We start from the raw sequence: 21,797 nt of genomic DNA on the forward strand, positions 1-21,797 counted from the left end.
AGAAAGTGCATTTCCGCCCGGGCCGAGGCGGCGAAGGGGCTGCGGAGCAGGAGGCAGCGGATCGGCCGCGGCCCCGGGGCTGGCGGGCGGCACCGGGGGGATGCTCTAAAGCAGGAAAGGCAGCGCCAGGCGGGAGCAGTCCTGCCCCAGAGGTAGGTGGGGGGCAGGTTCGGGGGCCCCTGCGGGCCTGGGGACCAGCGTCCCAGAGCTGCACCTTGTCGCATACGCATCTGCGGGTGCCATCGCTGACAGGCGCTGTGGCATTGGTGCGTCCCCACGGTCCTCTGAGGGCACAGCCCGACCCGCAGCAGCCCTGGGAAGACAGAGGCTGGGAGAGGGTTGGTGCTGGAACCTGCACAGCTCCACCACAGCTCCCCCAGCGCCCTGTGCCCAAAAAGCCAGTCCCTATGTCAGCCCCAGGGCTGGGCCACCCCCGAGCACATCTGCAGGGGACGTGGTGGCTGCAGGGGTCCCCAGCAGGACTCGCTGGTGCTGCAGGAGCCGGAGGGCAGTGACCTCTCCATCGGTCCCTGACCACAGCTGCCCTATGCAGATCCCACCGTGCTGTCCTCTGGGTCTGCACAGCCTTGGGGTGAAAACAGCTCTGCAACTGCCCCAGCTGCTGCAGCAAATGGTGGGGGCAGCGGTTCCACCAGCACATCCCCGGGCACCAGAGGCATCCCAGCTCCAGCTGCTGTGGCTCGGGGACGGCTGTGCCCACTACCCCAAGCAGGGAGGGTGAGGTGGGTGTGCAGGTCCTGCTGCCTCCGCAACAACCCACTGCTCTGAGCCTCCTCGTACCTCCCCCGCGGTTTGCTCTTGTTTCATCCTGCTCTTTATCACTGCCTGGAATGTAGTTCAGGATGTTTTGACTTGCAGCCTCAAAGCTTTTGCAGCCACTGAATTTAACTCTCTAGACTGCTCCTGGAGAGTATCCAGCCCTGACAGGAAAAGCAGCGTCCCTTCAGCAGGACTGTGTATGCCCGTGCGCACACAGGCACCTCCCGCCCCACATGCCTGCGGGGGAGACACGCTCGGAGGCGCTCGCCTCCATTTCCAGCACCCGACAGCCTGGGAAGCGCACTGCCCTTCTCGCTGGGAATTTTTCTGGTGAAGGATTTCTTCTCCCTGCAGAGCAGTTCCCTGCAAAGCTGGGTTTTCCCCAGGGCTGAGCCTGCTGCAGGTCCCAGGGGAACGTCTGCTTTGACAGTCCCAGAGCTGAGGGAAAGCCACGGGCTTCCCAAAACCCAGGTGGGCTGCGTGGCATGGGCAGTGCCATGTGGCTGGCACAGCTGGAGGCCAAGCAGGGTGAAGAGCCAGGGCTGAGGCTCCCCTGGATGGTACCTGCTCACAGAGGGGGGGCCACGGGCACCCGGGAACTAGGTGAGGGCACAGGCCCTGTGCAGAGGGTGCGAGCAGCACAGAGCCCTTTGGAGCCTTTCCCTATCCCTCCGCCCCTTCCCGCCCGGTGACCGTGACTCACAAGCCACATCCCTCCTGGCTTCCAACACCCCCCTGCCGCTGCAGAGCACAACCCCACAACCTGCTGGGTCTGGGACCCCGCCAGCCACTGTGCTCGGGGGACAACGGGGACAGCTGCCCAGAGAGGGAGCCACTGCTCAGAGAGCAAGTGTTCACCAAAACAGCAGGATTCCACCCCAAACTCCCCCTGGTCCATCCCCGCCGGGGCCCTCGCTGGTGGCCCATCTCAGGGCACAGGGCTGCGTGGGGCCCTTTGTCCTTTGGGGCATGGCCGGACAGCGCGGGGGGGGCAAAAGCTGTACCCCTTTGTCCTGACCAGGAAGGGATCCTGGTCAGCAGCCTCCCCGTCCCAGCACTTCAGGGAGTGGGACCCTGTTCCCGTCCACTCGTGCACCAGCACCGCCTTGGGCCCTGCTGCTGCGGGACGCCGAGTACCGGGCAGCGCCACACATGTCTGGCCATGGCTGTCCTGGCACCATGTCCCGACCTTTGGGGCCATGCCCTGGCCCCTTTGGGGCTGCAGGGCGAGGTGCCGTGTCCGGCTCCACGCCCTGAGCAGATAGAGCTGTGATAAGGCAGGGAAGGGCAGCGGAGCTGCCCAGGGCTGGGCCGTGGTGCCACCAGCTACTGCAAATATTAGCTCTGGCCCCACGCAGGATGTTTCTCCCAGGAAGGTTCCTCCCCATGGCTCCCAGCTGGGGCGGCCAGCCTGCATTCCCGTCCCCCACAGCAGGCAGGGCTGCACCCTGACATTTGCCTCATGCATCTGGAGCTGCCTGTGATTTTCCTGGGTGCTGACACCCTGAGTTGCTGCTCTTGGGCTGAGCAGCAGCAGCGCTTGGCCCAGGGCTTGGCGAGGGCTGCTCCTCTGCACCCTCAGCTCTCCGGGCACTCCCCTCTCCCCTTCGTGCCAGCGCCCCGGGGGCTGCACGGCCCCAGCTCCCCCCTTGCTGGTGATCCCACAGCCCCAGCACTGCCCCAAACATGGGTCTCCCTGTGTCACCAAGGCACACGGCCCAGCTAGAGGCAGCTGTTTAGGTACAGATGGTCCGTGCAGCTGGAACAGACGCATGTGCCCATGCCGTGGGCTGTGCTGGGGAAGGGCTGTTGCAAGGGCAGCCTTGGGGCTGGAAGCGCAGCTGTGCCCTGCCTGGGGCTGCGCTGTGCACCAGGTCCTGTCCGGGGACAGCCAGGCTGGCGTGGCAGGGTGTCCCGGCAGCTCCTGGCACTGCCAGGTCTTGCCATCCCCCTCAGCCATCCTTGGCATCTCACAGGGCACCGCCGCGGCATGGAGGGGCTCTGGGCACCCCGTGTCCTGCTGCTGTCCTGCCTGCTGCTGCCCTCCCCGGCAGGGACCCAGCCCAGCCCTGACCCACGTTTGCAGACAGACCCCGAGGAGGCACCGTCCCCGCACCACGATGCCAGGTGAGGGGGGCCCCGGGACTGGGGCAAGTCACAGCAGGGGACAGGGCAGACCTGGCACTGCAAAGGGCTCCCGGCCCCCACCCGTAGCTCCCTGTTGCTGTTTGGTCTCTGCCCTCCCAGGGCCCCGCGGGAGCAGAGAGCCGGTGGTGCCCAGGAGGGGCTGCCCCCACAGCCCCGCTGCGTCCGCTGCTGCGAGCCGCCCGACCAGCACTTCTACCCCCCATACCAGCCCCTGCCGCAGATCAACATGACCATCCTGAAAGGTGAGGACAGCAGGACCCTGCGCCGCGGCACTGCCTGGTCTGCCAACACCAGTGCAAACTGGGCTTCCAGTGCCGGCTCTCTGGGGCACCGGTCTGGCACAAACTGGGAACCAGAAGCTGGGGCTGGGGCCTGTGGTCCAGTGCCTTGCATGGGCAGGAGCTGCTCCTGCTCTGGTGGCCTCTGGGCAGCAGCTTTGGGGGCAGCAGCAGAGCCCAAGGAGGGAGCAGAACAGGGCTGGGGGGTCCCTGTTGTGTCCGTTCCCTTCTGTCGGGTAAAGGGCTGCCAGGGCACTGCGTTGAGAGATGGCACCTGCCTCTGACAGCACAACTGTCCCTCCTGCTTTGTCCAGGTGAGAAGGGGGACCGTGGTGAGCGAGGCATGCAGGGCAAATTCGGCAAGACAGGGGTGGCCGGCAGCAGGGGACACGCGGGGCCCAAGGGACAGAAGGGCAGCGTGGGCGCCCCGGGGGAGAGCTGCAAGAGCCACTACGCCGCCTTCTCGGTGGGCCGCAAGAAACCCCTGCACAGCAACGACTACTACCAGACCCTCATCTTCGACACGGAGTTTGTCAACCTCTACGACCACTTCAACATGTTCACGGGCAAGTTTTACTGCTACGTCCCCGGGATCTACTACTTCAGCCTCAATGTGCACACCTGGAACCAGAAGGAGACGTACCTGCACATCATGCGCAACGGGTCAGAGGTGGTGATCCTCTACGCCCAGGTGAGCGACCGCAGCATCATGCAGAGCCAGAGCGTCATGCTGGAGCTCCGGGAGCAGGATGAGGTCTGGGTGCGGCTCTACAAGGGCGAGCGCGAGAACGCCGTCTTCAGCGACGAGTACGACACTTATATCACCTTCAGCGGCCACCTCATCAAGTACAGCGGGGACCCCTGAACACCTGCTCCCCCTCCCTGGGGTGGGGGTCCCAGAGCCCCTGCTGCCCTCTCACCCCCGTCATGCCACCCGCCGTTATGCTGTTAGCCCTTCTATGTGCCACTCCCAGCAGCTGCACAAGTGTGTGAACAGACCATCCCCAGCTCCTCGAGGCGGACCAGATGCACCTGGAGCAGTTGGAGCCATTTCCAGCCTCTGCTGCATTTGTGACCCGGGGGGCAGCCGCTCGCCTGGGGCGGGCAGGGAGCTCATCCCCCTGCGCCTGCTCCAGAGCCGGGTTTGCTGGAGCTCAGGCACTGGTGGCACTGAATGCACGCTGGCACCAGCTGAACGCGTTGGGCTGCCAGTGCTCCGATGCGAGGCAGCACAGACACGCGCACCATGTTCCTCCCATGCCCCACTCACACTGTGCCGTGCTCTGCCAGCTCTTTCTCCTGGAAAAGGGCAAAAGGCATGCAGCAGGAAAGGCAGCGAAACCACCAAGGGCCTCTCCTCTCTCCTGCAGAGCTGGCTCTCAACAGCACAGCATTGCAGTGTGGTGTGGGTGCCCTCTGGTTGACACCCCCCAAGTGCTTCCATGGGGGAGCAGGTTGCATCAGTTCCCTGCTGCACGTCCCCATCCTGCCCGCCGCAGCCGCAGCATGGTGCCGACGCTGCCACAGCTCGGTGCCAATGCTGCCGGAGGGGCTGGCTCCCCACTGCAGCCCTGGGTGCAGGGCCTTTGGCCTCAGCTGCTTCCTCTTCAGTTAGATTATCTGCTGGCCAGGCTTTGTGTTCCTGTAGATGCAATAGCAGAGCAGGGCCTGGGGCAGTGTGCTGTCCCCTGCTCTCCGTGCAGCTTGTGACCACATTAAACACCCCACAATTTTTTTCCTGCTCAGACTTTCAGTGCGTCCCCTTGCTTTGCGCGTGCGGAGGCTCCAGGCAGCTCAGGGCAGGTTCCTGCTCCCAGGGTCCGGGGGCTCCCTGAGAGCCAGGGCTGGCACAGTGCTGCCGAGCTGCTGGTGGGAAGGGAAGGACAGACCAACCTCAGAGACGCCTGAGCCAGGCTCTGCAAGGCCCAGCTGCTCCCCAAGGGCCAGGGAGCTGGAAGCTGAGCGTGGTACCAGACTCATCAGCCTGTGGGCAGGGCAGGCTGGGATGGTGGCCGGGTTTACCAAAAGTCCGGATCATCTGGCAAGTCCATGGTGATGAAGCAGGTCTGAGGCTGGGCTGGGAAGCCAGTGGGTCAGGATGGGTGGGCCCAGGGCAGGGCAGAGCTGCAGCTGGAGAGCAACATCAGCACAGCAGAGAATGGAGGCAGAGCTCAGGGCTGAGCTTAAATAGAGCCCTACATGTGGGTGTGGGTCCAAGTGAGGCTGGTCAGGCCATCTTGGACTGGTAGCAGCTCCAGGGCCCTGGCACTGCTGTCCCCATGGGGCTGTCCCCAGGGACGCTGCAGCACGGGGGGAGGAACTGCCCTGCTCACGACCAGCCCTGTCGCAGCTCCAGGCTGGGGGCAAAGCCCTGCAGCAGCCCACAGCCCCTCAGGCAGCAGGCAGGGCCGGGGCTGCCGGTACTGCTGGCACACGGCACGGGGGGGTCGGCTGCCCGCTGCGGGGTGGCTGCCAGCCCGTGTGCCGGCTCCGTCCCAGTCTGCACAGCAGGGCCTGTTCTGGGACACACAGCCCATCCCCGCACACCGGTCCCATCCCGGGACACGCGGTGCACCCCAGGACACGCGGTGCACCCCGGGATACGCTGTGCACCCCGGGACACACGGTGCACCCCGGGATACGCTGTGCACCCCGGGACACACGGTGCACCCCGGAACACACGGTGCACCCCGGGACACACGGTGCACCCCGGGATACGCGGTGCACCCCAGGACACGCGGTGCACCCCGGAACACACGGTGCACCCCGGGACACGCGGTGCACCCAGGAACACACGTCCCGCGGCGGACACGGGGCGGGCCGGGCGCTGGGGGCGGTGCGGAGCGGGGCCGGGGCGGGCGGAGCCCCGCGGGCCGCGCCCCCGGGAGAGCGGGGCCAGGCCGGGGCCGGCGCCGCCGTCAGTGCGGGCAGCGGCAGCGCCATGGCGGAGGCGCAGGACGGGCCCGGGCGGCGCGGGAAGAGGGACGAGGCCGGGCCGGAGGAGCCGGCGGAGGCGGAGCGGGCCGGGAGGCGGCGGCGGAGGTGGGCGGCGGGGCGGCCCGGGATCGGGATGGGGTCGGGAAGGGGTCGGGAAGGGGTCGGCGCCGCGATCGTGCTGGCTGGGATCGGGGCCAGGCTGGGGCGCTGGCCGCGGTGCTGGCCCGGCCCGGCGGCGGGTGCCGCGGTGGCTGCGGCCTGCCCGGCCCTCACGCCCCTCCCCGGGCAGCTTCCAGCCGGCGGCGGAGCCCCGGGGAACCACCGTCCTGCACGACACCGTCAGCACCCGCCCGCAGCCCCTGCCAGGTGAGGCACCGCGGGGAGGGCGCTCGCTGCGCCCCCGGGCCCCCCGGGCCGGTGCCGGTGCTGAGCCGCACGGGCAGCGCTCCCCGGTGACCCCGTCCCACATCTCCACACCTGTCCCAGCGAGGTACTTCGACACCAAGACGACGGAGCCCATCAGCTTCTTCTTGTCCAGCCTGGAGGAGCTGCTGTCCTGGCAGCCCGATGGCAACGACGAATTCAACGTCTCCGCTGTGCCGCTGGCGAAGCGCCAGCCCCCGCTCCACAGCAAGAGACCCCGGACGCTGGTGTGCCATGACATGCGCGGCGGGTACCTGGAGGACAGGTGCGTGCTGGGTGGAGAGGAGAAGTGACAGCAGAGCTCAACACCTCAAACCCCAGGCCACTGCTATTTCCGCTTGATTTGATTCCTGCCAGTTTGCCCACAGGTGGGCAGGGCTGGAGGGGTTTGGCTCTTGGCTGCAGAACACGGTGACCTGGCTCAGGCCAGCCCTCGCTGGGGTCCACAGGGGTGGCTCAGCACCACAGCTCTGCCCAGCTCCCAGGGCGTGAGTCAGGCTCCCGCCCAGCCCTGTCTGCCGCCGTCCTTCCCACATTGCCCAACACTCTTCCTTCTCTGGCGCTGCAGGTTCATCCAGGGCTCAGCCACACGCAACCCCTACGTCTTCTACCACTGGCGGTACATCGACATCTTCATCTACTTCAGTCACCACACCGTCACCATCCCGCCTGTGTGCTGGACCAACGCGGCACACAGGAATGGCGTTCCCGTGCTGGGTGAGGGCAGGGCTGGCGGCAGGGCTGGGCCCAGGGGAGCCCCAGGCATGTGGTGGGTTTGCTGGGGTGCGTGGCTGACTCTGCCCTCGCCACCTCCCCAGGCACGTTCATCACGGAGTGGACGGATGGGGAGCGGCTGTGCGAGGCATTCCTGGCCGGTGGGGAGGAGGCGTACCGCGCTGTGAGTGAGCAGCTGGCCCGCATCGCGCAGCACTACCGCTTCGACGGCTGGCTGGTCAACCTGGAGAACACACTGAGTGTGAGCTGCTGTGGTGCCCTGTCCTGCTCACCTCCCTGCCTGCTCCCTGCCCTTGCACTGCTCCTTGCCCACCCTGTGCCCACCTGTCCCCACTGTCCCCTGCCAGGCGGCGGCGGTGGGGAACCTGCCCCCCTTCCTGCGACACCTGACAGCGCAGGTGCACAGTGCCGTGCCCGGCGGGCTGGTGATCTGGTACGACAGCATCCTGCAGAGCGGCACACTGAAATGGCAGAACGAGCTGAACGAGGAGAATAGGTGAGCTGGGCCCTGCCACCTCACCCAGGCAAAACCGACCCCAGGTGGGGGCCGTGAGCCCACCCTAAACCCAGCACTGGGGGCTGGTCAGGGTACCACCTGCACAGCCCTTGGTGGGGTGATCTGCGAGGACAGCCGCAGCGTCCACCCTGCCACTCTGACCCTCATCTCCAGGGTGTTTTTTGATGCCTGTGACGGGCTGTTCACCAACTACAACTGGAAGGAGGAGCACCTGGAGCGCACGCGTGCGCTGGCCGGGCCACGCAACACTGATGTCTACGTTGGCATCGATGTCTTTGCCCGTGGGGATGTGATCGGTGGTGGCTTTGACACCGACAAGGTGGGTGTGCTGGGGCCAGGCCAGAGCAGGACCCTGGGCCTTCCCCGTTGCTCTGAGCTCCTGCTGATGGCTGCGCCGGGCTGGGCTGCGAACCCGGGGTGCAGCGGTGAGCACGGGGGGAACCCAGAGCCCCTGGGCTGCCAGCCGTGCATGGAGAGGGAGCCGGGGGACCCTGGTGCTGCAGTCCCTGGAGAGGGAGGTGCAGCAGCACATCTGCACAGTGTTGTCCTGCACCACCACAGGGCCACTGGGACCTGGGGAGGGGGGAGAGGGCAAGTGACAAGGTGACCACCTGGCCTGGCCCATGCTGCTCACTGCTTGTCTCCGTAGTCCCTGCGCCTGATCCGCCAGCACGGCCTCTCTGCAGCCATCTTTGCTCCTGGCTGGGTCTACGAGCACCTGGGGGAGGAAAACTTCCTGCACAACGAGAACAAGTGAGGGCAGCGCGGCAGGGTGGGGGCCATAGTGGGGGGTCAGGTCTGGGAGCACCGCAGGCTGGGATGGCTGCTGGGTGGTGGGACGGCACTGCCGGTAGACCATGGCTGCCCACCAGGACCAGGCTGGCCCCAGTGCCAGGGCAGCGGCTGCAGCAGGGTTCTCTGCCCTGTCACACACCTTTTCCTCCAGGTTCTGGGCCTTGCTGGCTGAGTACCTGCCCACACACAACATCTGTACGCTGCCTCTCGCCACCTCCTTCAGCCTGGGCATGGGCACCAGCAGGTTCCTGGCTGGGAAGGTGAGTATGGGGAGACAGCTTGACTCTAGGTGGGCTGGGCAGGGAGTCCCTGCTCCCGGCTCCCCACCCGGCCCAGCTCACCCCCCCCTACAGGAGGAAGAGGCCGGTCCCTGGTATGACCTGAGTGCGCAGGAGATCCAGCCCCTCTACCTGGAGCGCAAGGGCAAGCTGAGCACCAGTTGCTGGCTGCAGGACGCCTGGTGCGGGGGCAGCTCCCTGAGGGTGCAGGGGACCATCCCCGCCGGCGAGGAGCACGTGGCCATCCGGTGAGTTGGAGGGTGAAGCCCTCTTGCCACCTCCTCAGTGCTGGGCTGGCACTGTGCTGGCACGGCATGGCCCACATGGCCTGGGCAGAGCTGTGTGACCCAGGCGCCCTGCGGTGAGTGTGCCGCGGGGCTCTGCCCACACTGCCCAGCAGACCTAACCCGATGCATCTTCTCTTTCTCTCCTTTCTTTCTCTCTGTCTCTCTCTGGGTGGATTTGGGGTCATCAGCCTTTTTTCTTTGCAGATGCCGGCACCCCCCAAGGTCTTCTTGACCCTGCTCTACAAGTTGGAGGGGTCACACCCTGATGAGTTTGCAGTTTCACTGGAGCTCACTACCTCAGACTCGGGCACCTGCCATGAGGGCAATGTCACCTCCCTGCCCGGTGAGGACCCTGTCCCCTCCTTGGTCTCTGCAGTGAGCATCCACTGTGGGGGTGTGACCAGCTCAGCCCCTTGCCCCCCTGACCCTGCTCCTTCTGGCAGAGCCCAACGGCCGGCACCATCCCCGGTTCCTCCCGGCACCACCACCCAGCCTCGCCAAGCTGCTCGCTGCCTGCGACCGCAGTTCCCACGGCTGGACCAGCCGGTGAGTGCCCTGTCAGCACCCTGTGAGCGTGGACAGGCATGGGCACCCAGGGCCCCCTGCCCACTCTGCCCCTTTGCTCTCAGGTGCTACGAGCTGGAGCTGCAGGACTGCAGCCTGCGAGACCTCTCCCTGCTTGTGTCCCGCCAGCAGCCCAGCCTGCAGGAGCTGCCCTTCACCTGCCTCCTCGGGGAGGTCCGGGTGAGTGCCCGCCGCTGCCAGCGCCCCGCTGCCACCCGCGCTGGGCGGGCGGGTGTTTGCCCACTGCCCCCGGCCCCGGGCGGGCGGGTGTTTGCCCGCTGCCCCCGGCCCCGCTCCGACCGTCCTGTGCTTCCCCGCAGGTGCTGGACGCGGCCAGCGCGGCGGCCGCCCCGCCGCAGGTGCAGAGCCTGGCGGCCTCGCAGCTCTGGTGGCAGGAGGGCCCCGGGCCCGAGCAGCTCTCGCTCAGCCTCACGCTGCGCTGGACCTTCCCTCCCGGCCGGGCCGGCGCCTTCCGCGTCCTCAGCCTGGGCGGCCGCTGCCCCCGCGGCCAGAGCGCCCCGCGGCTGCTGGGGCTGGCGCACGGGTGCCGGTTCCGCGCCGTGGGGCTGCCGGTGCCGCGCCCGCCGCCCGGCCAGTCCTGCCGGCTGGAGCTGCTGGTGGAGCCGCTGCTGCGCGACGAGCTGCCCGCGGACCCGGAGCGCTGGGGGCGCCTGGTGCTGGTGTACTCTGCCCCGGGCGGCCCCAGCTGAGCCGCATTAAAGCGATCGCGCTGCAGCCCCGTGTCCGTGTCTGCTCCGCGCCGGAGGGCGGGGGCGCGGCGGGGCCGGGGGCTGAGCGGGCGGGGGCTGCAGTTCGCCGCCCTGGTTCGGCGGGTCCCTCAATTCCAACCCCGGCGCTGGGCTCAGCGCTCGCCGGGAGGCCGCTGGGACCGTGCGAGGGGCGGCTGGGGCCGCCTGCCCTGAGCCCCCCCAGCCCCGTGTCGCCCCCGCTGGGGGGGCTCAGCCCCAGGGACAGCCCGGCCACTGTGGAGCCCCCTTCGGCACTGCCCTCCCCAGGGCTGCGGCTGCGCCTGGCCGGCCTCCCCGGGACACCTTACATGGAGAAGGGCAGAAAATTTATAGCAGCAATTATTTTCTCACAGTCTGGTGAGCAAGCAATTAGCAGGCGGGGAGGCAGGCGAGCGCACCGCGCAGCAGGGTCGCCCAGCCCCAGCTCCCCCCAAGCGCCAGCCCCGGGCCCACAAACAATGCTGGCTCCGGGTCAGGAAAATTAATATGTCAGCAGTTAAGCTCCTGCTCCTCTGGCGGGGGACTCGCTCTGAAATGAATTATCCGATGGTTTGAAAAATGAAGGGCTCTGTGCAGCCAGGGGAGGGCTCCATGCTGGCACCCCACTGCCTTGCCATGGCAAGGCCAGAGCCCCGGTGGGCTCCCCCCTCGCTCCGCAGCCTGCAGCCCCCTGCCCAGTGCTGTGCCAGGACAGCCAGACTTGCCGTGCCAGCCACGGCCCCGTGCCCCTGCACCAGTCAAAACCTGAGTCGCCCTGGTTGAAGAAAGAAGTCTTTATTAATAATTTCAATAATAATAATAATAATAATAATCCTTGTAATAATAATAATAATAATAATAATACTGTTTATTAGAATGGTCACACCTTTGAAGCATACAGGATGGGCCAGCACCAGCCTGCGCGCCGGCAGCCGGCGCAGGGGTTTGCTGTAAGGAAGAAGCCAATACAGCGATGGAAGGAGCTTTGTACAGGGGCGGGGGCGCAGGGCTGGGGTGGCCAGGGCTATGTACACCGGGAATAGAAAAGGGGGAGCTCATTGCTGGAGCGTCGGGTGCGTCTGCAGACTATAAAGTGAGGTTCAAGGAGTGGCAGAGCCACGCGGGGTGGGGGGCTGAGGGCAGGGCCACCCTGCAGGACGGGGCTGCACCCTGGGGTGGGCTCCGCAGCGCTCTGTGCCACTGGGCACCGGACCCAGCGCACCGGCTGCTGCAGACCGACCCCGGGGCTTGGGCTGGGCCCTGCAGGGAACACCAGCCCCCAGTCCTGGGCGATGCCATGGCTGAGACCCCACGCTGAGGGCTGGCAGGGTCCCGCTGTCTCGGGCAGGGACAGGTGGCCATGAGCGTGTCCTGCGTCGTGGAGCAGGGGGAGCGGGCCAGGCCCCGTCCCGTCCCAGCGCAGGGGGCCGCAAGCAGTGTCAGGGCTGCTCCCTGCGGGGTGGGAGCCCTGAATGCGTCAGGGGATGGAGGGGAGGGAGGGGAAAGGGATCGCAAGCGACTTGCAAGCTCCTCTTAACAAAAATTCCCTTTAAAAGGCAGAGGCTCATCCCCCTGCAACACCCAGCGCCTCAGCAAAGCAGCTGCGCCGCCACCTCAGCTCCGCGTGGGAGCCGAGGCCTCGCACACTCGACACACTGATGACCGGCAAACGCTGGAGCTCGGGAAACACGAGGCCGGGTTCCCACCCTGGCGCCCAGTCCCCAGTGCTGGGGAAGGGGCGGCGTGCCGCGCCGCTCCGCCGGCACCCCCAGCGCCGCCACACTGGGGCGGAAAGGAAGACGTGGTGCCCAGGCCCGGCGCCTGGGTGGGCGGAGGCCCCTCCGTACGCCCCCGCGCTCGGCTCTGCCTCGGCTCTCCCTCCCTGCACGGGGCCGGCGCACGGAGGGGCCTGTCCAGCCGGTCCGTGCTCGCCGCGGCGCTCCTCCGGGACTCGCTCGCTCGGTGCGTGTGTGGACAGTATGGGACTTTCACTTGGCTGTTGCCGCTTTGCTTTTTTTTTTTCTTTTGTTGCTTTGCTTTAGATTTTTTTAATTTTTTTTTTGTGTGTGTGTGTGTGGATTTTTTTGCCCTTCCTGGTCCCAGAAGGAAACAGTCACGGTTTCACTACAACAGAAACAGAGAGGCAGGTGTTTTGCTGGAGCAGCATGAGGGGCAGCCTGGCCGAGCTGCTGGCCGGGAGGGACGCAGGCACCACACCGTGCCCCCGCCTGCACCGCCAGCCCCCCGCCCTGGAGCTTCCGTCCCCGAGGAGCACGCAGCAGCCCCCGCCAGCTCCTGTCTCTCCTATGGGGGGGCAGAGGGGCTGCTCTGGGGGTGCTGTGCCCCCTGTGCCCACAGGCAGAACAGCCCCTCCTGCCTCACGGGGGACGAGCCCTCTGACCCCCAGCCAGGGCAGCACCCGCTGGGGCTCGGGCCGGGGGGAAGCTGCCTGGGGACCCCGGCTCTGGGAGCGGGTGCTCTTGTCAGCCCCACTCCCTGGGGCCCCATGGCTCTCGGCAGCACCAGGGCGCAGGGATGTGCCGGGGTAGGCAGACGGTGCGGGAGACGTGGGCGGCGGGACGGAGCGGCTCGAGGAAACCCTACGGGTGGGGGCTGTGGGGCTGTGTGGAGCCCAGCCCAGCCTGGCCCAGCTCAGGTCAGCCCGGCCCAGCCTGGGCAGCGCCCGTGGTTCCTCCAGAGGCTCGGCCTCGGCTCTGGCTGCCTGGCTGGGTTTGGTGCTAGTGAGCAGCCAGTGTTAGTGGAGGGAGGGGCTGGGTCTGTCTTGCTAGTAGGGAGTGAAGCGGCTGTACCCTCCTCGGTATAGACTAGCCTGCAACATCAAAGATGAAAAAAAAGCCAATCAGTATTCGAGAGACAGGCAAAGCCCAGTTCTTCCCTTTTTTTTAAAAAAAACTTTTTTTTTTTTTTTTTTTTTTTTGCTTTAAGATGACACCAAATCACTTCTGTCCTTGGGGTGTGATGGGTGGGCAGGGCTGAAGGTGCCCTGGGCTGTGGGTGCTGCTCTGGGGCCTTCAATGGGTCGGGGGCTGTGAGGTGCCCTGAGCCCCAGTGCCCTTAGCACAGCGCTGGCTGCCCCGGGACTGTGTCCAGACCTTGTCCCGCCTGCGGTGGCCGCGGAGGACCCTGTCCCCGTCCCCACTGCAGTGCTGGGCTGGGACCTGCCCTGCCCATCCCCGCGGGACAGAGAGGCCGCAGCCCCTCGCTAGTGGCTGCCTGGGACCGCGGGTGCCAAGGGGCTCTTGGCAGCCCAGCCCCAGCCAGGGGATGTCAAAAAAAGGAAGAAAAAAAACCAAGTTGGCTTTGGGATCCTGCCCAAGAATGGGATTTTTCATCTTTGATGCTGGTTGTGAAGCTAGCTGAGAGCCGTGGGGGGGCTGCAGGCACTGCTCCGCACACGTGTGCTCCCTGCGCGTGGCTGCATGCTGGGCTGGGGACACGGCCCCGCACTGGGGAGGGGACGGGGGTCTCGGTCCCCGGGCAGGGCCCTGGGGTGCTGCCCAGGCGGGCGGCGCGGGGGCAGCTGCGCCCCCCAGCAGTGGCCAGTGCAGGGAGGGCTGGCCGGGTGTGACGAGGTGTGTGGGGTGGGGACATGGGGGGGCTCCTCTCTCGCCTGGCCACGGATGGAGCCAGGCAGGGGCTGCGCTGCTCCTGCCACCGCTGCTGGCTCCCACTGCTCTCCCGCAGCCCCCGCGCGTGGGGCTGCCCTGCGCCCCTCGCCTCCCTGGCACCATGCAGGCTCCCGGTGCTGCTGTGCCAGGCCCCCCTCCCCGGGCTGGCTGCAGCTTGCACCAGGACGCAAAGAACGGCCGCGGGGGCTGCTCTTACCATGGTGCCGATGCTGTACGTGGCGGCAGGGCCGATAGTGTGGTGGTACGGGTCTGCCGCTGCATACACTCTGCCGTAACTAGAAGCACAAAAAATGACAGGCGTTAGCGACTTGGGTTGGGGTCCTGTCTCCCCTCAGCAGCCCCCCCAACCTGCTGCGCCCCCCAGTTCTCCCTGCCCGGTGCCAGGCCCTGCCAGCATGAGCCCAAGGGCAGCACTGGGACCCCGGTTTGCAGGATGCTCTGGTCGTGCCTGGCTCTGTCCTCATCCCACAGGGCACAAAGGCTGCGATGTGTGGGACTGGGGGGTGTGGGGGTGATGTGGGACGTGCCCCCCCGAGCGATGCTGGTGGCACAGGGGTGCTTACCTGTCGCTGTATGCTGCCGCCGCTGCTGCCGGCTGGGCGTATCTGTAGGCAGCATAGCCCCCCTGCAGTGGAGGGAGAGATGGCGTCAGGGTGGGGGGCAGCACCCGTCGCAGGAGGCTTGGGGGTGGCTGGGGCAGCTGGGCACCCCCCAGGCACTGCAGCGGTGAGACCCTGTGGGGAGCCGGTGCCTGTGCCACCAGGCACACACCAGCCTCATTACCATTCCCCAGGGGCTTTCACAAACATTAACCTTAAAAAATTAAATTTCCAGAGGAGAGAATGTCACCTCCCTGATCGCTTTAATGAGGTGTCACGTTAGATAAATCCTTCAGCCGCCCGCCTGAAATATCGCCACTGGCTTCTTAAATATGGAGGTTAAATGCTGGTGTAAGACAGCGCACCGGCGCTCGGGGCTGTAAATCCCACCCGGTGCTGGCCCTGCGAGGGGGTGTCCGGGGGCGCAGGACCCGCGCGGTGTCACCCGCTCGCTCCGGGGGCCGCGCTCCCGCCCGCGCTCCGCTGGGGCTCCCGCCGCCCCCCGGGAAGGGGCTGCTGGGCAGAGCCCGGCGTGGGGCCGCCCGCTGCCACTCGCCCCCTGCCCCGCGCAGGGTCCCCGCTGCGGCCCAGACCCAGGCACGGCACTTACGTAGATCTCGGCCCCGTAGAACCCGTCCTGGTACACGACCCTGCAAACGAGGTGGAGGCGTCAGCGCCAGCCCGTGTCACCGGCCAAGAGGGGCTGGGGTGCAGCCGGCAGACTGTGGGAGCAGCCAAAGGGCGAGGAGTGGCCGCCCAGGCAGCCAAGGGCAGGGCCAGGGCTGGGACTCATGGCAGCGAGGGCAGGGACGTGGGGACGGGCGGGGGCATGGCCAAGGGCAGGGGCTGTCACAGGGGTGGAGGATGCTGGGGCGCGATTGCTGCTGGGAGTCACGGATTGCCATGGCCATGCCTGACACCAGCGCGGCCGGTGTGCCGGGAGAGAGGGTTTCTGTTCAACTGACACGTCTGGAATAACTGTCCCTGCCTTGGGGCACAGGAGGCTGTGGAGCAGGTGGGTCTCCCTGGGGGGCAGCAGCCCGGGAGGCGTCACAGCCCCCAAGGCCAGATAGGTGCTGGGGGAGCTGCAGCTCCTTCCCCCAGCACGAGGTCTGGCAAGGCTGAGGCTGATGGCAGCAAAATGGGAGCAACGTGGCAGCAAACAACCGCCCCCGCGGCAGGCGGTGCCCCCGCCGCCTGGTACTCACGCGCCGTAGGTGGGGATGGGCGGCGGCGGCGGCGCAGCCCGGAAGGTGTTGTAGACAGCACGTCCTCGTCCCCGTAAGTGTGCCCCTCGGTAGGCCACGGCCGTCCCCGTGGCGGGGTATGGGAACCCCGTTACTGCAGGAGAGAGGGGACAAACGTGGGCAGCAGCTCCCCACAGCGCATGGCTGAGACCCCCACAGCCTGCTGGTGTCCCCCGGCCTGCAGGGACACAGCCCTGCGGGGACGCTGGGGCTGGGGGGCCGCGCACACAGGGGAGCGGGAGAGGGGCCGGGGGCTGCTCGCTGCTCAGAGCGGCAGTGGGGCTGGACACGGTGCGGAGCTGACGGCTGGGGGGACCCGTGGCAGGGCCAGTGCCAACTCAGATGTTACCTGCGTAGAACTCAGGGCCGTAGACTGCTCCCACCACCGGGTTCAGCTTCCAGCCTGTGGGCAGGGAGAGCCGGTCAGGCTGGGGGCCTCTCCGTGCAGCACTGCCCCCCGAGCTGCGCTCCGAGGGGCCACAGCTCCATCCCCGCGCGGCTGCAGGGCTGGGGTGCCCGGGGGGCTGCACCCCCGCACTGGGAAGGGAGCAGCCGCTCTCATGTCTGCCCAAGGCATTTGCTGCAGCTCAGCAGCAGCCTGGCAGCGAGGAGCGTGGGTGCCCGGGGATCACAGAATCACAGACTGGTTTGGTTGGAAGGGACCTTTAAAGGTCACCTAGTGCAACCCCCGGCCATAAGCGCCTGCCCACCGCCCTCACCATTGGTGTAGGGGTTGGCAGCCTTCTTGTTCGTCATGACGCGGGCTGTGGCGTTGTTCACCTGCGGAGAGAGAGGACGGGGCTCAGCGCCTGCGGACGCCGGGGCTGCTAGGGCCGCGCTCCAGGGCCCGCTCGGCACGTCGCTGCTGCTTCGGGTGCTGGAGCGAAGGACACCGGCTGTGCGGGGGCACACGGGAGGAGTCTCTGCCTGCAGACCGCCTGCCGGGGCCAGCCCTGCCCGCAGCCCAGCCAGCCAAGGCCTCCGGCTCCTGCCCAGCTCCAGCAACCAGCATCGGCCAGGCTGGCGCCCGATGTCGTGACCACCATGGTGCCACGCTCCAGCTGAGCCCCCACACGCTGCCACGGGCCTGGCTGCCCCCGTCCCCCTGCCTGATCCTGCCCGCCGGGAGAACGTGCTTGAGGCAGGATCCCGGGTCACTCCTGCACCACCCGTGAGCTCCTGCCCAGCGATGCTGGGCCAGTGTTCTCCAACAGGCAGGGCCTGTCCAGGGGCATCGCCGGGCTGCCGTCCCTGCGCTCAGCGCTGCCAGGAGAGCTGCACGCTGCCCTGCTCCCCACCATCAGCAAGGTGCAGAGTTGACCCTCTGCCTGGCTGGGGAACGAAAGCCCGGGGCTGGGCAGCACAGCGGGCAGGGAGCCCTGCGCACACCCTGCCCTCCCGGGCCAGGGGACCGGGCACGGCCCGCGGAGCAGAGCCCCTCTCCTCTCTTGGAGCTCAGGGCAGCTGCACCTTGGGCAGGGGGCTGCGGGCAGTGGGGTCCGCCAGACCCCTCTGGAACCAGCCAAACACAGCCAGAGCCCAGGCTGGTGCCCCAGCCCTGTCTGTACACGGGAGGTTCATTTGAGCTGGATGCTCCTTGTGCCCGGTGACGGCCTCCCTGTGCACACATGCTCCCGTGCGCGTTCACGGACACATGCACGCGCTGGGCACGGCTCCCGGGGGCACGTGGGACCAGGCAGGAGCCGGGGCTGCCACGGAGTGTCCCCTGTCCCGGCTCTGCCCTGCCACAGCCCCGGGCAGGGTGGACGCACGCACGCAGCCATGGCACTAGCACACTTATCTGAGCACCTCAATCTTCCGGCCCTCTACGATGGTGCCATTCAGCTTCTCCCGTGCCCGGTCGGCATCTGTGCTAGTTTCAAAAGTTACAAACCCAAAACCCTGTGAGCAGAGGAGAAAAGGAGAAAGAAAAAGAGACAGAGAGAGACAGAGAGAGGGTGCGGGGACAGAGAGAGAGAGGGGGTGAATCAGGAGAGCTGGCGCAGGAGATGAAGCTGCCGCAGTGCGGAGACGGAGAGCCCAGGCTGGGGCCCCCGCTGGCTCCGGGGGTCCCGGCTGAGGCCCCAGCATCGCCCATGAGCTGGGAGAAGAGTCTGGGAGAGGGGCACAGAAAGCAGGGTAGATGCAACAGAGACAAGGACACACACATAGGGACACGAGCTGCCTAGGCAGGCGTGGGCAGAGTGAACCCTCCCCTCCCTCCGGTGCTTGGGGCACAGGGACCCTCATGCCCCCCCTGGCCGGCACAGGGCAGCAGGACCGGGATGCCCCAACATGGGGTTACCCTGTGCCCAGGTCCTGTTGGGCAACAGAGGAGGGGAGCATGGGAGAGGAGCCCCCAGGCGTCTCGGCTACCCTGGCCCCCTCCCTGGGGCTCGCAGTAACGGTGCCGGCCACGGGCAGCACCCACCTTGGAGCCCCGCTCATTGAAAATGATCTCCACGTCCAGGATCTTCCCGAATTGCTGCAAGCAGAGAGAGCAGCAGGGTGAGCACCCACAGAGTCCCCGTCCCGCACCCAGGGCTGCCCTGGGGACCAGTGTGGGGCCCCTCGGTGCCAGGCAGGGGAGAGCCCCATCCTGCCCATGGCACCTGCTCCTCCAGGGCTTGAGGAGCATCAACCCAAAATCTCAGCAGCCTGCACCGCTCTGAATCCTAATGAGGGCAGGGAAGGGGACAAGGGGACAAGGGCTCTGTGTCACTTCCCCCTCCATGCATGGGCCTTGGTCCAACAGCCTGGCTGTTAATGAGGGTGCAAATCCTGCAAACCCTGGCTCCCAGCCAGCCGTGGCATGGAGGTGCCTGGGCACCCCAGGGCTGGGCAGGACAGGCCCTGGGGATGGGACCATGCCGGGGTCCCCGCGGTGTCACAGGGCAGCACTGAGCGGAAAGCAGGGGACATGGGTGGGGGGGCAGCGCCGGACTCACCCCGAACATTTGCCGCAGGTCAGGGTCCCGGAATCGGAAGGGGATGTTGGAGACGTGTAACCTCTTGGGCTGCTGCTTGTCTGTGGTGTCTGAGGAGTGTAGCTGCTGGCTCTCTGTCTGTGCCGCCTCGTCTGTCTGCTGCAGGAAGCACTGCTGGCCATCAGCCCCCACCATGCCAGCCCCGTGTCCCCCGGCGGGGTCCAGGCACAGGGACTGTCCCCCTCCCAACTCTTGCGAGGGGCGTGGGGGGGTCCCAGTGCTCCCTGCACCACCCCGCACAGACTGGTGAGTTGGGGGGATGCAGGAGGGGATCTCTGCCTGTGGGGAGTCGGGGAACCCCCAGCCTGGGGAACCTGCCAGCGGAGCTGGGGCATCACCCACCCTGGAGCGGTGCTGGGAACTGGGGGGCTGAGCATTGTGGGGCACAGAGCACACCCCAGAAACAGGGCTGGGGGTGATGCACTGCAGCCAGCCAGCCAGCGCCGGGTGGCCTCGCGCTGGCCTCTGTAACCCTGCTCAGCACAGTGACATGGTGTCCAGGGATGGTGACAGCGGCACACGGGGTGCTGGGGGTGGCAGAGCCCATACATGGGGCTGCTGCGGCCACGCGCGGAAGCACTGAGCTCAGCACTTTTCCCGGCACTGTGTTACAACCAGTAATGGAGCGATGTGGTGGGCCAGCAGCCAAGCAGGTAGATGACAAGGGATTAGAAACAGCGGCGGGGCTGTGAGCGGAGAGCCAGTGGCTGCAGCCCCCAGCCCGGCGCCCCATGGCACCGCGGCCAAGCAGCACTGCTGCCCGTCCCCCCGGCAGTTCCAGGCTGCCCCCGACCCTCGCCCGTCCCCAGTGCTGCCGTCTTACCGGTACCGTCTGCGTCCCTGCGATGGACTGTGTGCTGGCGTCGGTGCCTGGCTGCTCGGCGTGGCTCTGTGCTGGTGTGTAGAGGCTCATGGCGTGTTCCGCCACTGTGCTTTGACCCGAGTAGTCCTGCGTGGGGTGGGGGTGCGGCGGCGCGAACTCTGCGGGGATCCCGTTCTGGGGGGGCGGGGGGTACTGGGCCGGGGGGTAGGGCTGAGCCATCGCGTCCGGCGGAGCCGTGGCGTCCTGGTTACCCTGCCGAGACAGCAGCACCAGCCCCCTCACCCACTGACATCCCTGGGGTGAGACCTGCCCCGAGGAGGGGTCCTGGTCCCCACAACCAGCCCCAGGGCCCCCAGCACCGGCACTCCCCAGCTTTTGGTGTCCCCCCGCAAATTCTGGGCAGCCTCTGTGCCACGGTGGCTCCGGGCTTGCACTGCCTGCAGCTCAGCCCCCATCCTCTCCTGACGGAGCTCCCCGCAGGGCTGAACTCGGGGAGCCGGCACATCGCTCTCTCCTCAGGGAGGGAAACCGGGGCAGCATCGCTCCGGGGGGCTGTAGGGCACCACGGTGGCAGTGAGAGGGAGCAGGGCTGGGGAGGCAGGGAGAGGCAGCAAGGGAGAGAAGGGGTGGTGATGGCCCCTTGGCAAACACCAGACAGGGATCAATTAATGCTAAATATTTGATTAGACCCTTTGCTCTAACGCAGCTGGCCCAGCCGCCCCGGTCAAACGAGGTGAGCTGCACCTGCGCCGGGGCTGAGGGCCGCCCACGGCTGCTGGGGGGGCACGGGGTGTCAGCCTGTCCTGCACACCCACCCACTGTCCATCCTCACAGCCCCCGTGCACCCGCAGGCTCTGCCCCCTTGCACACACATGTGCCGCACAGACACCCACCCACCGCGGCGCCCGGCAGCAGCCCCTGTTGGCAGCACCGCAGCCCCTCGGATGCTTTACAACCCGCCGTGGCAGCCTCTCGCCCATGAAATACATCTGTGGCTCAGCCTGTGGAGACAAGCTCCTTAATTGTGTGTGCGGCCAATTTATGGTGCGGGGGGCTGGCAGTGGGGAGGTGGGGGGCCACGCTGCCAGCCAGCGGCCCCAGCTGGCAAGGCCGTCGCACCTGCGAGGGAGGCAGCAGAGCCCGCGCCGGGGGCACAGCAGGGACCACATGCAAACCCAGCGTGAATAATCCCGCTCCAGATCTGCAAGTCACAGGCAGCCTCGCCAGCGCCTGCCCGTGCTGACTCAGCCGCCCGGGGATGCGCCAGCCAGATGCACCTGCCAGCGCGGCCGCCGGTGCTGCAGGACGGCGAGTCCCACCCGGCACTGCTCCTGCGCTGGGCAGACGGGCAGCGCTCCTGCGCACCCCGCGGGTGCAAACCCCCCCTCGTCGGCTGGAGGGTCCCACCCTGCGCTCAGGCTGGCCCCGCTGCCTGTGCCAGGGAGCAGGCAGACACCAAATAGTCACAGCGTCACCCTCCCAGTGCCCGACCCTCCCTCCTGCGTGCCCAGAGCTGGCAGCAGGAGCAGCCGGCAGCGCTCTGTGCTGGACACTCGTCCTTGCTGTCACCCCAGGCAGGATCAACCACCATCACTGCGGGGACGGGCACTGGTGCCCAGGCAGGAAGAGCCAGTGGGCAGCGGGGCGCGGATGGGTGCCAGGGCAGGGACCATCCCCACCTGCCCAGGTCTTGGGCCCCGCTGGCTCCTCCCCAGCCCGTCCCGACAGCCATGTTCACATCTGTTATTAATTAGGGCTGTCGCAGTGCTTGTCAGCCCAAGTATTATTTCATTCAGGGACCATTAGGTTCCCCTGTTTCACTGTCGCTGGTGCTGCAGAGGCGCAGATCTACGGCTGCCAGCGCTGCCCGGCCATCCCCACGCGGGGACGGGGCTGCCGGGGACCAGGGCCCTGCGGGAGAGGGACAGCAACGGGTTTGGCTGCGCAATGCTCATTGATGTCACGGTGAACAGCTACTGCTCAGCTCTGCGCCCCGCGCTGCCTGCGCTGCCTGCATCCTC

General features: G+C 67.1%; 3 protein-coding genes across 6 annotated transcripts in view; 2 read left to right on the forward strand and 1 right to left on the reverse strand.

Annotated features, from left to right (window-relative positions):
• Window positions 1-63: 63 nt before the first annotated feature.
• On the forward strand, window positions 64-4,951 carry C1QTNF1 (C1q and TNF related 1). Its single transcript, XM_065647917.1, has 4 exons — window positions 64-152; window positions 2,757-2,907; window positions 3,028-3,170; window positions 3,521-4,951. Exons 2-4 carry the CDS (start codon window positions 2,771-2,773, stop codon window positions 4,069-4,071), a joined length of 831 nt encoding a protein of 276 aa, XP_065503989.1. The 5' UTR covers window positions 64-152; window positions 2,757-2,770; the 3' UTR covers window positions 4,072-4,951.
• A 1,190-nt stretch (window positions 4,952-6,141) lies between these two features.
• On the forward strand, window positions 6,142-10,452 carry ENGASE (endo-beta-N-acetylglucosaminidase). Its single transcript, XM_065647915.1, has 14 exons — window positions 6,142-6,248; window positions 6,433-6,509; window positions 6,630-6,831; window positions 7,135-7,283; window positions 7,385-7,542; window positions 7,649-7,797; window positions 7,972-8,137; window positions 8,468-8,571; window positions 8,765-8,873; window positions 8,967-9,139; window positions 9,367-9,521; window positions 9,622-9,724; window positions 9,808-9,922; window positions 10,063-10,452. The coding sequence occupies exons 1-14, from the start codon at window positions 6,148-6,150 to the stop codon at window positions 10,450-10,452; spliced, it is 2,151 nt and encodes a 716-aa protein (XP_065503987.1). The 5' UTR covers window positions 6,142-6,147.
• A 2,765-nt stretch (window positions 10,453-13,217) lies between these two features.
• Window positions 13,218-21,797, reverse strand: part of RBFOX3 (RNA binding fox-1 homolog 3) — a 28,910-nt gene continuing 20,330 nt past the window's right edge. The window contains exons 1-11 of one of the 4 annotated variants that reach the window (XM_065647546.1): window positions 19,783-20,028; window positions 18,915-19,052; window positions 18,398-18,451; window positions 17,776-17,868; window positions 16,686-16,746; window positions 16,316-16,369; window positions 15,928-16,060; window positions 15,330-15,369; window positions 14,684-14,745; window positions 14,317-14,395; window positions 13,218-13,300 (exon numbers count right to left, since the gene is read on the reverse strand). In XM_065647546.1, the coding sequence (XP_065503618.1) occupies window positions 13,256-13,300; window positions 14,317-14,395; window positions 14,684-14,745; window positions 15,330-15,369; window positions 15,928-16,060; window positions 16,316-16,369; window positions 16,686-16,746; window positions 17,776-17,868; window positions 18,398-18,451; window positions 18,915-19,052; window positions 19,783-19,995 (972 nt within the window). In that variant the 5' untranslated portion in view covers window positions 19,996-20,028 and the 3' untranslated portion in view covers window positions 13,218-13,255. Of the gene's footprint in view, window positions 13,301-14,316; window positions 14,396-14,683; window positions 14,746-15,329; window positions 15,370-15,927; window positions 16,061-16,315; window positions 16,370-16,685; window positions 16,747-17,775; window positions 17,869-18,397; window positions 18,452-18,914; window positions 19,053-19,776; window positions 20,029-21,797 lie in introns of those variants that run through there. The other 3 variants (XM_065647544.1, XM_065647543.1, XM_065647545.1) reach the window with 3 other exon arrangements.

Source organism: Caloenas nicobarica, chromosome 18 (assembly GCF_036013445.1).
Source record: "Caloenas nicobarica isolate bCalNic1 chromosome 18, bCalNic1.hap1, whole genome shotgun sequence".
NCBI classification, from domain to species: domain Eukaryota; kingdom Metazoa; phylum Chordata; class Aves; order Columbiformes; family Columbidae; genus Caloenas; species Caloenas nicobarica.